The 14,189-nt window shown below is 46.7% G+C and overlaps 1 protein-coding gene across 1 annotated transcript in view; it reads right to left on the bottom strand.

The window, feature by feature from the left end:
* The window catches only part of LPCAT3 (lysophosphatidylcholine acyltransferase 3), a 30,140-nt gene extending 16,736 nt beyond the window's left edge, over positions 1-13,404 (bottom strand). Inside the window, exon 1 of the mRNA XM_079936485.1 lies at positions 12,883-13,404. Within this exon, the coding sequence (XP_079792611.1) occupies positions 12,883-13,033 (151 nt within the window). The 5' untranslated portion in view covers positions 13,034-13,404. The remainder of the gene's footprint in view (positions 1-12,882) is intronic.
* Between the last annotated feature and the right edge of the window lie 785 nt (positions 13,405-14,189).

Below are 14,189 nucleotides of genomic sequence, written 5' to 3'. Positions count from 1 at the left end.
TGCAGATTAGGTGCCAACACACCTTCCCCACTCCGACAGTCTGTACGGCTCGGGCTGAATCATATGCTGAATGGTGATTCGTAAGATCCAGATTCTTCGAACCCAAGAAACCTTAGGAATCACTGACTCCAAACCCTTCATTAGATAAGAAATTAAGGCCCAAAGGGGCTTCCCTGGTGGCGCAGTGGTTGAGAGTCCGCCTGCCGATGCAGGGGACGTGGGTTCGTGCCCCGGTCTGGGAAGATCCCGCATGCCGCGGAGTGGCTGGGCCCATGGGCCATGGCTGCTGGGCCTGTGCGTCCGGAGCCTGTGCTCCACAACAGGAGAGGCCACAACAGTGAGAGGCCCGCGTACCGCAAAAAAAAAAAAAAAAAAAAAAAAAAAAGAAATTAAGGCCCAAAGGGGGTAACTGGCACGCCTCAGGTTACAGAGCAGAGCTGCAATTAGAACCCACATCCCTTGACTTCCATGTTGAAACTTTGCCGCATGCCTTGACACCTGGCAGTGGCCTGTGAGTGCGTCTCTAACAACCAGCTGTGTGCGTTTAAAGCTACAGCTGTATTATTCTCTGATTCTCTGTTCACCTACGCATACAGGCCCATGTTTACGTCTGCTTATCTTCCTATCTAAAACGATTCAGAAACTTCATTTCAGTGCTAAATTTAGGTGCTCTTCCCTACTTTCTTTCTTCATCAATTCTTGGGGACTCCCTGTCCCTACCCTCGTACTGTGCAGTTCATTTCTTGTTTTTTTTTTTTGTGGCATGCGGGCCTCCCACTGCTGCGGCCCCTCCCACTGCGGAGCACAGGCTCTGGACGCGCAGGCTCAGCGGCCATGGCCCACGGGCCCAGCTGCTCTGTGGCATGTGGGATCTTCCCGGATCGGGGCACGAACCCGTGTCCCCTGCATTGGCAAGCGGACCCCCAACCACTGCGCCACCAGAGAAGCCCTGGTTTCTTTTTTTTTCCTCCAATTTTTTGGCCATGCCACGTGGCTTGCAGAATCTTAGTTCCCCGACCAGGGATCGAACCCAGGCCCACAGTGGTGCAGGCGCCAGGTCCTAACCCCTGGACCACCAGGGAATTCCCTGTGCAGTTCATTTCTGAAAGTGACCTCCAGCTGAGTATCTCAAACGTTTTGACAACTGTAGTACAGGATTCAGGGAAACTGGGAGAAATGATCAAAATGTCCTGGGAAAAAATGAAGAACAGAGGGGACATTTTAAGGGTAAACTAGTAAACGGCTGTTACTTGTGAGAAAGAAAGGAAAAGTGTTCTTATGAAGATTAAGAAATATTAGTTTTTTTAGTCACTTGGCCCAAATAAACAACCTAAACCTGAAGTGCCCCGAAGTCCCACCAAAAGTCAGTCTTTAACTGCTTCACTCAAACCACGTGCTCTTGGTAGTTAATAAGCAAGGACTTCTTAAGCTTAGTGTCAATGACACACATGCCGGCGGGCTGGTGGAACCTGCTGCCAAAGCTGAGAAGTTGTAACACTACAACAGACCAGCCCTGAAGCCGCCAATCCCCTCTGTGTGACCCTATGGGGAGCAGACACTCACAGGCGCTCACTGGCTTCTGAGCCCAGGAAAAGTCAGTCACCTGGCAGTGGCCAGCCCTCAGGGGTATCTCAAGCCTGATCAGATGGCAAAAGGGATGCTCGGAACACCGTCCTCATCTGTGAACATCTGGATTACAGTCTTTTCTGTACTACTACAGATTGTTCAAACGGTCACGTAGTTATTTTGTTATGACAAAAATTTGTAGACCGAAAAGAATGCTAAGGCTGTTGACTAGCAGTTCTTCCCTTTAGTGGAACGGGGACAACGGATGTTGACTGACTTTGACGCACTTTAAGACACCGAAATGCCTTTTCTAGCAAAGATAAAGGGCACTCCTGTTGCTTATATTCAGTGCATTTTATCACATTTTAATTCTTTGCAAGTTAGCGAACCACATGGTGGCAACTTCTAGCCAGATTATCTGATTCTAGCTAGAATATCCCCGGACTCAGGAATCAGAGTAAACTGGTTTAGAAATTCAGCTCTGCCACTTGGGCGAATCACTTAGATTCTTTGTACCTTAATTGCTTCATCTCTGAAATAGGGATGTAAAGAAAAGAATGTTGCCCCCCCATTCCAGTTCTACAGGGACCAAGCCATCAGGCACTGCAGTCACCCACCGACAATGCACCCAGAGGGGAATTCAGGATGGAGAAAAACTGGAAGGATTCTGGGCTTCGGATACGGGCCCTGGATAGTTAAGATGTATATCTAAAGAATAGTTTCAATCAGCCCAGATTCTTGCATCTTCCCATACAGAGAAAAGCACTACAATCATTAATTTGAGATGTCTGCTCTTTGTGATTAGCAGTAATCTTTTGATGCTCAACTACATGTTTTTTCCCAGCAAAAAATTCCTATATATCCTGGCTCCTCCCTTGCCTCTTCGGGGCAGTTCCTCAGAGCTATCTGAGAGGCTGTTTCCAGGACTATAGTCCTCAGTAAGGTCCCCGAATGAAACTTAACTTGCAACTTTTAGGTTGTGCGTTTTTCTTTCAGCTGACAGGGAAAATATTAGCCATCTTGCAGGCTGGTGTGTAGATTAAAAGAGAAAATATCTGTAAAAGCATTATACATGTACTTCCTTGAGGCCACTTAAAAGATATTTACGGGGCTTCCCTGGTGGCGCAGTGGTTGAGAGTCCACCTGCCGATGCAGGGGACACAGGTTCGTGCCCCGGTCCGGGAAGATCCCACATGCCGCGGAGCGGCTGGGCCCGTGAGCCGTGGCCGCTGAGCCTGCGCGTCCGGAGCCTGTGCTCCACAAAGGGAGAGGCCACAACAGTGAGAGGCGCCTGTACCGCAAAAAAAAAAAAAAAAAAAAAAGAGGATTTCTAGTAGCTCTTATGGGTCAATATTTTTAACCAGGGCCCTGTATGCTGTCCTCCAACTGTAATCAGTCTGTTCTACTTTTGTCTGAGGTATAAGCCATAGGAGCCTTAAAGGGTACCGTTCCAGTTGGCCTCTGCTTGCTGGCTTGCAAACAGAGGTTTTATATTTATGGACAGTAATCCAGAGTGGTGTCCATCTGAGTTTAGAATTGCTATCACAGCAGAAACTGGAAACCTCAAGAGCTATAAGCCATTCAGCACGTCTACATGGAAGCCACTTCTCATCAGAGCACATACAAATATACAGTGACCAGAACTTAGCCTCCTGGGCTCTCATATCCTCCTCAGATGTGCATACAACATATGCACACGAGTCCTCTATTTTTTGTTTATAGTGAATTCTTAATTGCCTGCAAAATTACTATCTCACCACTTATAATTTCATGTAGCAGGTATGACTATGTATACTTTTTTTTTTAACATCTTTATTGGAGTATAATTGCTTTACAATGTTGTGTTAGTTTCTGCTGTATAACAAGGTGAATCAGCTATACGTATACATATATCCCCATATCCCCTCCCTCTTGCGTCTCCCTCCCACCCTCCCTATCCCACCCCTCTAGGTGGTCACAAAGCACCGAGCTGATCTCCCTGTGCTATGCGGCTGCTTCCCACTAGCTATCTATTTTATATTTGGTAGTGTATACATGTCAGTGTTACTCTCTCACTTCGTCCCAGCTTACCCTTCCCTCTCCCCGTGTCCTCAAGTCCATTCTCTGCATCTGTGTCTTTATTCATGTCTGACTATGTATACTTTTCTTATCAAAATGCCGTAGCAACATGATAGCTACTTGATACTGAAAAGTATCTTTAATTGACAAAGCTTTTTAATTTAAACTTAGCCTATGGTTAGCGTGAGGCATTTAAACCATCTACTTGACTTCACGTGAATCAAGAACAAAACCTGAATCTGATCATTTCTGGCCTGACCTTCTACCCGCTTTCTGGCCAACTGTCTCTATAATTCGAACGCAATGACACTTCCATCAGACGCCTCTATTACTAACAATTATAGTACACATGGTTTTCAGACAGAATCCTTCATTCAGGGTGTCCAGAGTTTCATGAATCTCACTTATCTTCAAAGCCACTGCTTGAATAGGGAGGAACTTAGATTTCAAAAGCAGTCCATTTTAAACCCAAAGGAAATTCTTATCCAGAAATTACTTATCCTTATTTTTAGTGTCTTACTCGCCCCCCGCTTCCCCTTCTTGTCTTGAAAATAGAGGTAAATAAAGATGCATGCAACATCTCTTGGGCTACACAAATCTTAGGCTTTAAGGTCTCTAGGAAGCTATTATTGCTTCATCAAGAGAACTCCAAGTGGGCCCTAAATCTCCTTACCCTTGACTTCAGCAACTGCTGGGAAAATGTCAACACACACACCCCTACCTTAAAAACTCTCTGCTTGGGCTTCCCTGGTGGCGCAGTGGTTGAGAGTCTGCCTGCTGATGCGGGGGACACGGGTTCATGCCCCGGTCCGGGAGGATCCCACACGCTGCGGAGTGGCTGGGCCCGTGAGCCATGGCCGCTGAGCCTGCGCGTCCGGAGCCTGTGCTCCGCAACGGGAGAGGCCACAACAGTGAGAGGCCCGCGTACCGCAAAAAAAAAAAAACAAAAAAACCCACAACTCTCTGCTTGAGAAGGACAGTTCACTTAGAACATCTCTCCCCGGCAGCTGCAATGAGGGCACCTAATTTTTGTTAAAGCTCCAAGTCACAACAGACGGTGTGGGTAATGATGATAGTTCTGATAATAAAGATGATAATGATATAATAACGTCATTGTTATAATGACATTAATCATATGATTCAAGAATGATCATAAGATTTGGAGAATAACAAGAGATGTTAGCAAACGGGGAAAACTAAGCCATAAAGAACCTGAGAGCATTTTGTTTATTTCAAAGATCATAGGATACAATGACATTTCCAAAAGTTTAAGGTACTATCAGGACATCAAGTATTACAAAACAGATACTTGAAGCCACACGCTAAACCCTTGATCCTCCAACGTCAGGGGAACCGGTAAAACCTGGAGGGCTTGTTAAACCACAGACCACTGGGCCCCGTCCTCAGTTCCTCATTCAGTCGGTTGGGGGTGGACCTGAGAATCTGCGTGTCTAACAAGTTCCTAGGAGACTGATGCTGCTGGCCCCAAGACCACACTTGGAGTCTCCTGGGAAAGGAAGGAGATGAAGATCTATTGAGGGAAGGGAGAGAACGGTTACTTAGAACTACCCTGGGTCAGGCTTGCTCAGGTGTTTATAGAGTTCAGCTCGTTTAGTCCTCAGAGCTTCCCAAGGAGCAATGCTTCTCACGCTTTGCAGAGCAGAACGAGAGTGAACGCACACATGCGAAGGATCCGCTTAGGCAGTTCTCCAGAAATAAAACAGCTCTTTGATGACTATATTATCTTTTAAAGTACAGGTACATTTTGTATTCTGTTTCAAAATATTGCTGCTTGTTATGAATTAAACATAATTAAAGAATTATTTATCAGATACACTGCTTAACCTCAATTTCTTTAGTAAAGTTGGCCTTTGGGAACATGAGGAAGAGGATGGCTGAAGTTTAGTAATTGGTCGATGGTGAAACAGCTAGTAGTACATGTTTAATCTTTTTTTTTTTTTTTTTGGCTGTGCCGCGCAGCATGCGGGATCCTAGTTCCCTGACCAGGAATCAAACCCGTGCCCCCTGCAGGGCAGGCACGGAGTCTTAAGCACTGGACTGCCAGGGAAGTCCCAGTACATATTTAATCTTAATTAGTTTTAGAGACGCGCACGTAGGCCCGCAGGTCTCTGAAGATGATGCGCGTCCTGCCAGCTTACTCAACCGACTCGGCCACCTGCACCTCCCACACACCTGAACACTCCACCAGGCTCTTCTCTGCTCCTCCTTTATGGAGCCTCTGTTGTTCTGGCCAAACTGGATTACTTGCTGTTCCTCAGAATTTTCTCACTTTTCCTGCTCTCCACATACATGCTCATTATTCTTTGCCGCTGGAAAGCTCCCTTTTTATTTCCACCTGACTAGAATCTTCCACACCTCTTAAGATCCAGCTGAAATGCCATTTCCTTTTTGAAGACCAAACCCCATTTTTAAAAGGCTGCTGGACGGAACTCCTTCAGTGAGTTCCCATGGCTGCCTGGACAGATTTAATGTCAGTGGGCATGTAATTGCTTTTGTTAAATTCCTCTGTGTGTATAATCTCATGGGCCCTGATTTACACACGCCTCTGCAAAGAAATGGTTCTGTTTGACATTAAAGTTATACTGGCATTCAAACATGAAGTTTCGTGCAATGTAAGATATTGGAGTGTAGATAAAAAGTAGTTGGAAAGAGGGAAGGGCTATGGGGACATATGTATATGTATAACTGATTCACTTTGTTATAAAGCAGAAACTAACACACCATTGTAAAGCAATTATACTCCAATAAAGATGTTAAAAAAAAAAGAAAATGAGTAAAATTCTAATTAATTGCTTTAAAGTCATGAATGTGTCAAACTGGTTTGTTGGAGCATTTATTTTCAAAAAAAAAAAAAAGTAGTTGGAAAAATATATTTAAAAGAAATCTCCAACAGGAAGCTTTAGGTTATGATGAAATTTGTGGCTATGAATTAGAATAAAGTCTAAAATGTAGAACGTACCTAGCCTTTTAGGATATCAGAAGAGGCTTTGAAAGTCATTTAGGACAACTCCCTTATTTCACAATCATAGAATTTTTGGAAACTGCTTTGTACTATGGTCTGAAGTCCCATTTGTTTAGTTAATGCAGTGCAATTTTCATCTTGCTTACCTTTGGTTTTCTTCATATTGCTACCCGAAGAAAGCTTTTTGCCCTGAATGATGATTTAGTTCTGAAGGGCCAGACCTGACTTTGGTCCAAAGGGAGCTTAACTGCGGGACCTCCTTTGATTTTAAAGGTTGCTAACCGTAGTGGTGCTAATTTGGAACCTCCGAGGAATGAGCCCTTACCCCCAAGTGCCATTGGTGAGTCCACCAGCCAAGCCACAGCTGCGGCCAAGCTTGGGGAGGAAGCTTGCGCTGGGCGGGGTGGCCATCCGCTTCATTTGGCCGGCGCCAGCTTTGGCCTCAGAGAGGTATCTCACATGCTGCTGACATCTTGGCTCAATCGTGTAGAATGAAAACAGTGAAGGACGCCAAGGGCCTTTGCCTTTCCCACCTCTGCATGCTCCCCCCAATCCCGAGGTGGTGGAGCAGGGATTTTAGAGGTGGGCAGAAACAGGTGTGACCTTAGGAAAGCTATTCAACCTTTGGAGGTCCCAGTTCCCTATCTACACAAAGGAGATGATAAGAGTACTGTAAATATCTTAGGGGTAATTGGCAAGCTTAGGTGGGGTATTGCTGAGCACTTTATAAATGTCAGCCACTGTCATTATCAGCAAAGGGCAGCAACATCAACACACTCTAGATTCTCTTCTGTGTAAGCTTCAGTCCCTCCCTGACTCAATTATGATATCACTATTGACTCCTAAAACTATATCTTTATTTATTTATTTATTTTTGGCTGTATTGGGTCTTTGTTGCTGCATGCAGGCTTTCTCTAGTTGCGGCGAGAAGGGGGCTACTCTTCGTTGCTTCTCATTGCGGTGGCTTCTCTTGTTGCGGAGCACGAGCTCCAGGCGTGTGGGCTTCAGTAGTTGTGGCACGTGGGCTTCAGTAGTTGTGGCTTGAGGGCTCTAGAGCACAGACTCAGTAGTTGTGGCACACAGGCTTAGCTGCTCCACGGCATGTGGGATCTTCCCGGACCAGGGCTCGAACCCGTGTCCCCTGCACTGGCAGGCGGATTCTTAACCACTGCGCCACAGGGAAGTCCCTAAAACTACAACTTTAGTCCAACTTTCTTCCTGAACTGAACACTAGGCTTCACAATACAACCTGGAGGTGCCCTTGGAAGCTAAAGCAAGTCCAAAACTAGATCATTCCCTGGCACTGAGCACCATCTCCTCTTGACCTCTCATTTGTGAAAGACACTGTCACCTTTCTAGCTACGCTGGCAGAAAGACTCAGTTCGTTTTTTTTTTCAACTACTTCTTTATCCTCCATGGAATCAGTTGCCCAGTCATTCATTCACACGTTCACTTATTCAACAATTATTTATTGGGCCTTTTCCATAAGCTAGGTACTGTATTAAACTCTGGGTACACAGTGACGAACACAACTTACATGATTTCTGCCCTCATCTGCAAATATATAATTACACATTGGCATATATACTTAGAGATTTTAGTCAGTAGGAGAAAGTACAGCAGGGGACTTAATTTAAAATGAGAGGCAGGAAAGAACTCTTGGAGGAAGTGAACATTTGAACTGAGGCCTGAAAGACGGAAAGGCTCTGTCAGGTAGGTAATGAGTGCAGCGCGTTGCTGGCAATGGGATCAGCAGGTACAAAGGCTCGAGGTTGGAAAGGACCTGATGCATTTTCTGAGGAACTGGGGGAAGGCCACGTGGCTACAAGGCTGTGAACCTGCTTGAGTCAAGGCGGGAGCAGGAGATTCCCAGGGGTGTATGGGAGCCCCTGAAGGGGTCTGAGTAGGAGAGGCGCAGGGCCGGACCACCCTGGCTGCTCTCAGAGAACGGACTGGGTGGGCAGGAAGAAATCAGAGACCCATCTGGGGGCTGCTCAGGTGGTTCTGGTGACAGATGGTCAGTGGCCGTGGTGATGGAGGAAAGTGGTGTATCTGGCACACAATTTGGAGGTGGTGTTGATAGGACTTGGTGATGGGGGTGAGGGGAGAGGGAGAAAGGGAGGTGGCAAGGCCCCTTCTTAGGCTTCTGGCTCGAGCAGCTGTGTAGATGAAAGTGGCCACGGAACCTACCTTCCAAAAGAGCCTCTACCGCTGTATCAGCTCCCAGTACAGTGCCAGCCACATCGCTCCCCTTTCAGGTATCTGGGAAGGCTCCCTATCACCTGCTTAAGCACACACTCCTTGCCTTGGCTTTCAAGGCTCCACGACCCACGTTTCCAGTCTTATTTCCCACCACTTCTCTCCTTAGGTTCTGCTTCGGTCCAGCTGGACCACTTCCTGTTCCCTGAATGTGTAACCACACATCCCTGCCTCGGTGCCCCCGGCTCACCCTATTCCTCCGTCTCACCATCTCTGTCTGCTGAAACCTTATTCAACGACTTTCAAGGTTCATTAAAGGGCCAGTGTTTAAATCTCACAAAGCTCTGTAACTCTCTGATGGCACTTAGACTCCTGCCTGTTACTGTGGTTATGACAGTACTTATCTTGTGCCCATTCCCTGCCCCCAACAGACCGTATGTCATACCTTCGGGTGCCCGGCCCTATTACTCATTCTGCACCACCGCCCTTGCCCTCACCAGGGTCAAGTACAGGGCTTCACCCACAGTAGGTACATTTTACTGAATTCGCTTGGGACAATTCATGTTATTAATTATGCTAAGGGACGCTGAGACCCAAGTTTTTGAGGCCGAGATGTTTTCCAGTAGCATCTGGCAGCACCAGAGCTCACAGCAGAATTTATCTTCCACCAAAACTCCTGGCAAATCATATGCAACACAAACCATGCCTCCCACAACAGTCCTCTGCCTGCTCAAAATACTCCAGTGCAGCAGTGCTCGTAAGCTTACCCTTTCCGCGAAGTACGGAATATTAAAAATCACAGCCTCTAACTCAGGATATTTCAAACTGCTTGTTGTAACCCATTAATGGGTCATGAAATCAATTTAGCAGGTCATCAACAATACTAAAAAATAAAATAGAAAATAGCCAAACACACTGCCTATACACAGGATGAGTAATGTTTCCTGAAACTTTTGCTTCCAATGCAAGCATTCACCTATGTGTATAATGGGTCATGACGTAAGACATATTTCTTATCATGGGTCTCAGTTAAAAAGGTTTAAAGGCTGGGTGGCCCACCTCAAGATTGGCACACAGAACTCAAGTAGGGAGAGTAAGATGTTAAGGAAAAAGTAATGAGACTATCTAATTAAAATAGTAATGAGGGGGTAATCATATGATTCAGTAACGATAATAATATTTGGAGAATAACAAGAGATGTTAGCAAATGGGGAAAACTAAGCCATAAAGAAACTGAGAGCATTTTGTTTATTCCAAAATTCATAGGATACAATGATGTTTCAAAAAGTTTAGGTATTGGGACTTCCCTGGTGGCACAGTGGTTAAGGATCCGCCTGCCAACGCAGGGGACGTGGGTTCGAGCCCTGGTCCGGGAAGATCCCACATGCCGCGGAGCAACTAAGCCTGTGCACCACAACTACTCAGCCTGCGCTCCAGAGCCCGCAAGCCACAACGACTGGGCCCGTGTGCTGCAACTACTGAAGCCTGAGCGCCTAGAGCCCGTGCTCCGCATCAAGAGAAGCCACCGCAAGAAGCCTGAATACTGCAACAAAGAGTAGCCCCCTGCTCGCCGCAACTAGAGAAAGACTGGGCGCAGCAATGAAGACTCAACACAGCCAAAAATAAATAAAAATTAAAAAAATAAAGCTCCCTTAAAAAATGTCGAGTACAATTTAAAAAAAAGTAATGAGACTATCCCTTTAAAATGTAAATGTCTGATATCAATATATAATACCTAACCCTTCCCTCTGGGTACCTGCATTTAGGTGCTTTTAACCCACATTAATCTCATTAGTAGAAAGTGAAGAAAGTGAGTCAGAAATCATTTCGGACTACAGGCCTTCTTGGTACCTCAAGCAAGGATTTCCTCCAGTATCCCAGCTCCCCAAGAGAGCTGGTTCAGGAACTCCATTGCTGAAAAGCTACTGGTTTCTAGGTTACAATACACAGAAGTGATAATACCTTTGTAAGAGAAACATATTTACAACCAGAATGCACCCTTTCTTCCACACACTTGTCAAAAAGCTTATCAATTTATGTTTCTATGTATTTATTTAACATAAACCTAGAAAATACAGTCCTATACATCCACGTGCAAGACCTATGCCTGATCTGAGGTAACGTGAACCCCAAGTTGATCTAAATGTGAGATATACTGTGAGGTACTGAAGGCAATAGCGCATGTGGGATAGGAAGGGGGGATGTGGGAAATGGTACAATGGACAAGGGGGCTCAGGAGTGTGGTAGATGTATTATGCCAAGTGTTTATTACTTTGATGCTTGGTGGTAATGAGAGGATGAGGTTAGAGGGGTGGGATACGGAGAAAACAATTTTCTAGACAGCTGTATGCACCATGATAGTATATAGTAGTCCACCAGGAGTGTACGGGCTGTATTTGATTATGTCAGCACTAAAAGGACAGATTCCAAGTCCTAATTCCAGCCCCAGCTCCATTTAACAGGTTGCCCCTTATAATTTGTTGCTTCTTGTGTTACATTCTCAATTTATAGTTGAGACATCAACAGTGAGCTTCCTAAGGAATGAAATGTAAACACTCTTAATTGCCAATTAGAATACCAACAAATAACTGGGCCAGAGACAAGGATGAAGAAGTAGGAAGTTCAAAGTTGGTATGGTGCAGAGAAACTTAGATTGAGGTACTGATAAATTTGGGTTAGATCTGGGTGACGTGACATGAAGCAAGTCACACAACCAAACGTTCTGTCCGCCTCTAAAATTTTACAGTTCTACAAGGGAGGAAAAGGTGACCTTCATCTGGAAGAAAGGAAGATTATATTGGTTTGGTGTGTAATAGGCAAGTGACAATGACATTACCCAAGGTTGTTTAAATATGAATTAATGCCTCTCCCATTATCTAGATCGGGTTAGGTGATATATGTGAGTGTCTCTACTGACTACTGGATAACTTCCAAATTTCTTTCCCGGCATTTAAGGCTTTCCACATCTGCCCAAGTTATCTCAAATTTCTTGTGGTTCAGACCCACTCTTGCCCCCAGTCTTGTGTGCTTAGTTCTTCCCCACCCCTACTCTCCTAGCTAATGTCCCATAACCTTCCTAAAACCTTCCAGCTACTCAAATATTTATGTATCAGCTCTTCACCTTTGAATTCCTACAAGACTTTACAGCAGTCCTATCAGATAGGCATTATCGTCCTCATTTCATAAATAAGAAAACTGAGGCTCAGAGAGGTTAAGTGGTTTGCCCAGGGTCCCACAGTTTGTAAGCAGCAGCAGGGCTGGGTCTGATTTGTTTTCCAAGTCCACACACTTTTTTTTTTCTCTCATTGTGCCATGCTGCTTCCGTGTATTAAAAAACCACGGAGAAAGGATGCAGTAAAAAAGCCTATAAACCAGTTATAATACAGTCTGTTGTGACAAAAATGCAGATACAAAACATCCTTTGAACCACGTGTGCAATAAACGCTTGGGGTAGCATGGGTAGTTTTTAAGAAGTTGCCACTCTTGTTTCCCAAGCCCAGTATTAAAGCGATATTCCAGGGTAAATGACAGGTGTATGGCTGAGGAAAAGAAAAAGCAATATGGTATAAGAGGAAAATATTAGAAGCGGGACAAAAAGATGAAGGTGTAATACAAGCTGGAAATGCACAAGAGACACTCAGAATATGCAAGTATGGAGTATGGGGCTGAGGGGGCCCATGGGACTAAAATATCTAAGTTAGGGGGCCTATAACTGCCAATAAGAAGCGCACGTGTGTGACGGTTGATATTAATAACAGCAGTACACATGGACAGAGAGAACTCCAGAGAGAGACAAATAAGGACGGGTCGCCGGGACACAGGGTAGAGCATGGCAGGATGAGAGGGTGGTGGCGCCTAATGAGGGGCCAGAAGGGTACAGCAGGGGTCGAAGGGAAAGGTGAAGAGGTTCAGAGGGCACGGCGCCCCCAGACTCGGGACTAGACTCGTCTTCCTCTCCACAGCTGGTTGGTGTGTTCTAGAATTCACATCTGCACCCCACAAAGCCCTCCAGGTGGCTCCGGGAAGAGGGGGCGGTCACTTCCCCGTTCCTTGGGGACTCCGCGAGGGGTCCTTACCTAGGAAGATGGAGATGATGAGCCGCAGCGCCTGTTCTGACGCGCCCAGGGACGTCGCCAACTTGTTAAGGCTCAGGTTCTGGAAACCGCCCCGCAGCACCGTCGCCAGCTCCGCCGCCGCTCCCACGTCCCCCTCGGCTGCGGACGCCATCTTAGCTCCGGGCGCCCCCCGGGGACCCCTCAGCTCCGCGCGCCCCAAATGTGGGCACAACGCTGGAGCTTCACCCCCAATTCCGGCCCGGAGCCCGCCCACGGCGTGCGCATTGGCTGCAGGACCGCCCAGCGGCTCCGGGATCAGCCGATCATTGGTCGGCCCGGGCAGGGGGCGGGGCCTCACGCCGCAAGGTAGGCAGGGGGCGGGGACGAACGTTTGTAAGGCAAAGGTGACTCGGGCCGAGAATGAACGCGGGGCCGGCAGGGGGCGGGGCTCGGAATCGGGAACTAGACCCTTGATTGGAAAAGTCAGAAGCCGACGGCGCGGCGACTGTACAACTCAGTTCTAACAGCTCGGGGGAGGAGTCGGGGCGGGCGAGAGTCCGGCCGGCTCGAGCGCTGCCTCCCCATTGGCTGAGACGGAGCAGGCGAGAGTCAGGGCGGGGGGGCCGTCACCCGATCGCGAGGTTACTCTCGGTCGCCGGCGCGCCGGGGTTACTGGGGCATGTAACGGGAGGGCGGGAATTCCTGCCGCGGGCTCGCGAGCGCCCTCTAACGGCGCCTCGGCCGTTTTTGAACCGTTAGGCACGCCGCCTTCCCTCCCCGAGGGTGGGGAGAGCCCGGCGCCCCCAGCACTCTTTGCCTGCTCCTTTGATTTCATGTAACTTCCTGTATTAAAACTACCTACCCCCGAGAGGCGATGCAGTTAAGATATGCTGATTTAGTCCTTATGATTTTAATTAAAAATTAAACTAGTTTGTCACTATTCAGGTAATACAGGTTCAAGATCAAAGTGCAAAGAGGATAGAGACTGAAGACAAAATAAAAGTCCTTTCTTCCCACCTTGCTTCCCATTCTTACTTCCACTGTTCAGATTAGGCTAACGAAAATGTACCAGGGCCTGTGCTGGGCTCTGAGCCCAGAGCTGTGGAGTGGGGATGGCGCACGGTCATATAAAGTGTGTAATTGCAAGAGAAAGGAACAAGGTTCCGTGAGAATACTTAACAAAGGAACACTAAGAGTTTCCAGTAACCACTGGAATTCGTGGAGCATTCTTGTACAATTACAGCTAATACTTCTATAGCACTTCGCGCTTTATGCAGCTCTGATACCCATATTATTTCGCTTAATTGATTATGAAACAGGATATTTAT

Source organism: Stenella coeruleoalba, assembly GCF_951394435.1.
Source record: "Stenella coeruleoalba genome assembly, chromosome: 11".
NCBI classification, from domain to species: domain Eukaryota; kingdom Metazoa; phylum Chordata; class Mammalia; order Artiodactyla; family Delphinidae; genus Stenella; species Stenella coeruleoalba.
The sequence above is the reverse complement of the archived record's forward strand: the minus strand, read 5'-3'. Positions and strand labels throughout refer to the sequence as shown.